At 63.8% G+C, this 2,495-nt stretch overlaps 1 protein-coding gene across 1 annotated transcript; it reads right to left on the bottom strand.

Moving 5' to 3' along the window:
• Positions 1-802, bottom strand: BRD3OS (BRD3 opposite strand). The gene has a single exon (XM_031052574.2). It carries the CDS (start codon positions 507-509, stop codon positions 240-242), a length of 270 nt encoding a protein of 89 aa, XP_030908434.1. The 5' UTR covers positions 510-802; the 3' UTR covers positions 1-239.
• Positions 803-2,495: the final 1,693 nt, after the last annotated feature.

The following is a 2,495-nucleotide window of genomic DNA, read 5'->3' as shown; positions in this document are numbered from 1 at the left end:
TCCAACACGAACCATGCCACGATGCCAGGGCGCAGACATGGGCTCGTGAGCTCCGGTTGAGGCTGGGGTTGTTACACACACTTCACAACGTGCAGAATGATGCTACAACAGCGACAACAAACACAAACCTCAGACAGTTCCTGGCCTGGGCGCTGTGTCTGCCCTGCATGGGTCTGCCCTGTGGGTGCTGCAGCCCCATCCCTCCAGCCCCAGGCCAGCCTGGCAGCTCTCCAGAGCCATCACATGATAGCACAGAACTTGGACTGCCCCGTGTCCCGGGGCACATCCAGCTTGTTCTTGTCCCGCACCAGGATGGCTTCGTTGCCGTACTGGGAGTACCACATGCTCCGGCTCCGGCTCAGGTACGTGTTGGGGGGTGCTGACTCCAGCTTCTGCTGCTGCTGCTGCCAGATGAGCATGGAGGTGTCCCGGTACCGCAGCCGGGCATAGCCCTCGGACAAGGCTTTCTCCGGCAGCGGCACCCTCCCGTTCATCACCGCCTCAGTCATTGCTCAGGAATGGCTCCGGAGGGCGCAGCTCCCGCCCGGCAGCTCCAGAATACACCTGCTGGGTCAGTCCAGGTCAACTGCTGCTGCTTGGGGCTCAAGGGGGAACATCCCCAGGACCCAGGAGCTGCCGGTTGGTGCTGGCACCGCTCAGGACATAGAGCAGGAATACACGAGGGGCAGCTTGGCCCTGCTTAAGGAATGGGCCAGAACTTCAGAAAGCTGCTCCACTGCTGATGCTGCTCCGTGGTTCACTTGGCGAAGGGACCACACGCACACAAGCTGCTTGTTAGTCCATGAAGCAGCTAGATGGGCTCAGCAGTGGCTCTGCAGCGGTGGGCACAGTGATGGGGACGGTGATGGGCACAGTGATGGGCTCGCTCCGCAGCCGGCAGGACAGGCCCCGCAGCTCTGGCTCAGGTTCGCTTCGCTGCAGAGCGGATCCCGAAGCCGCAGGACGGACCTGGGAGGTCAGAGCGCAGAGGTCACCATCGCCCGGCCCCGGCTGAGCCCCGGACCCGGCTGAGCCCCGGACCGACGGCCGCTGCCCCCCCCCCCCCCCGCTCCGGTACCGGCGCGGCCGCCTCCGGACGGCTCCGCTGCAGGGGGGGGTGCGCGCCGGGGTCACCCCAGGCCTGGCAGCGCCTCCCCCCCCCCCCCCCCAGCCCCTCCCGGCACCGCCGCCCCCCCCCCCCGCCCTGCGCGCTCCCGGCGGCCCTGCGCCCCCCCCCCCGCGCGCCCCCGGCCCCCGCTCACCGCGTGCGCGCGGCCCCGGCCCCGGTGCCCGGAGCAGCCGCGGAGCCGCCTCCCGAGCGCGTCACGGAGGGAGGAGCATGAGGGGCAGGGACAGCCGAGCGGAGGGGGGGGCACGGGAGGGAGCACCCCGAGGGGGGGTACCATGGGTGCCTCCGCTGCCCATCCCTGCCCCATCCCTGCCCCATCCCTGCCCCGTCCTTGCCCCGTCCTTGCCCCATCCCTGCCCCATCCCTGCCCCATCCCTGCTCCATCCCTGCCCCATCCCTGCCCCATCCCTGCCCCATCCCTGCTCCATCCCTGTCCCATCCCTGCCCCATCCCTGCTCCATTCCTGCTCCATCCCTGCCCCATCCCTGCTCCATCCCTGCTCCATCACTGCCTGGTCTCCTGGAGGGTCACTGGATCAGCAGCTGCTTGTGCTGCAGGGTGCACAGTTCCTTTGGACCCCTTCACTTACGTGACCCTGTGACTACCCCTGCACAGGGTGATGGGGGTAGGAACACCCTGATGTGTGCTGACACCTGCACACGACCATCCTGCATGGAGAGGAGCGGGATGGAGCAGCATGTCCGGTAACCCAAACACCACTGCTCTGGTGCGTGTCCTGAGCCCAACTGCCATAGAATCATACAATGGTTTGGGCTGGAAAGGACCTTAAGATCATGGAGTTCCAACCCCTGCCACAGGCTGGGACACCTTCCGCTAGAGCAGGCTGTTCAAGGCCATGGTACAGAGCATTCATAACTCCCTTGGACAGCCTGCCCCTTCCAGGCACAGTGAGAAACAGGTTTGGAGACACCTGTGGGGCTTATTCTTTTTCAGATGGTGCTAAATTTAAGCCCTCAATCTTCTTATCTCCTGTTAGCACAGCACCATCTGATCTGTGAAGGGGCTGATGCACCCATTGTGTCAGAGCTGCTTGAGGTGCTGGTGCTGTCCCACTTGGCCTTCATGGACACAACCACGATGCAGGGATCCTCTTCCATTGGATAGAAGGCAAACTGCGATTCCCTGTCCCAGGAGACCAAACCAAACACAAAGAAGAGGGAAGAAAGGAAAAGAAATTAAACCTGAACCCGCTATTGTAGCATCGACTCTCAGAAGAGCCCCGACTCTGGCACAACAGCAGCAGCCAGCATGTGGGGATGCTGCCAAGAGAATGGCAAACCTCTGACAGCCAAGGGCCACCTCTGAGCATCCATTGAGCCCTTGGCTGTGGGTCCCAGTGACATCT

Source organism: Melopsittacus undulatus, chromosome 11 (genome assembly GCF_012275295.1).
Source record: "Melopsittacus undulatus isolate bMelUnd1 chromosome 11, bMelUnd1.mat.Z, whole genome shotgun sequence".
Lineage (NCBI taxonomy): Eukaryota > Metazoa > Chordata > Aves > Psittaciformes > Psittaculidae > Melopsittacus > Melopsittacus undulatus.
This window is presented reverse-complemented; position numbering and strand designations above follow the sequence as displayed.

Coding starts and splice junctions, on each gene's coding strand:
- BRD3OS (XM_031052574.2), bottom strand. CDS start 509: ATGACTGAGGCGGTGATGAACGGGAGGGTGCCGCTGCCGGAGAAAGCC.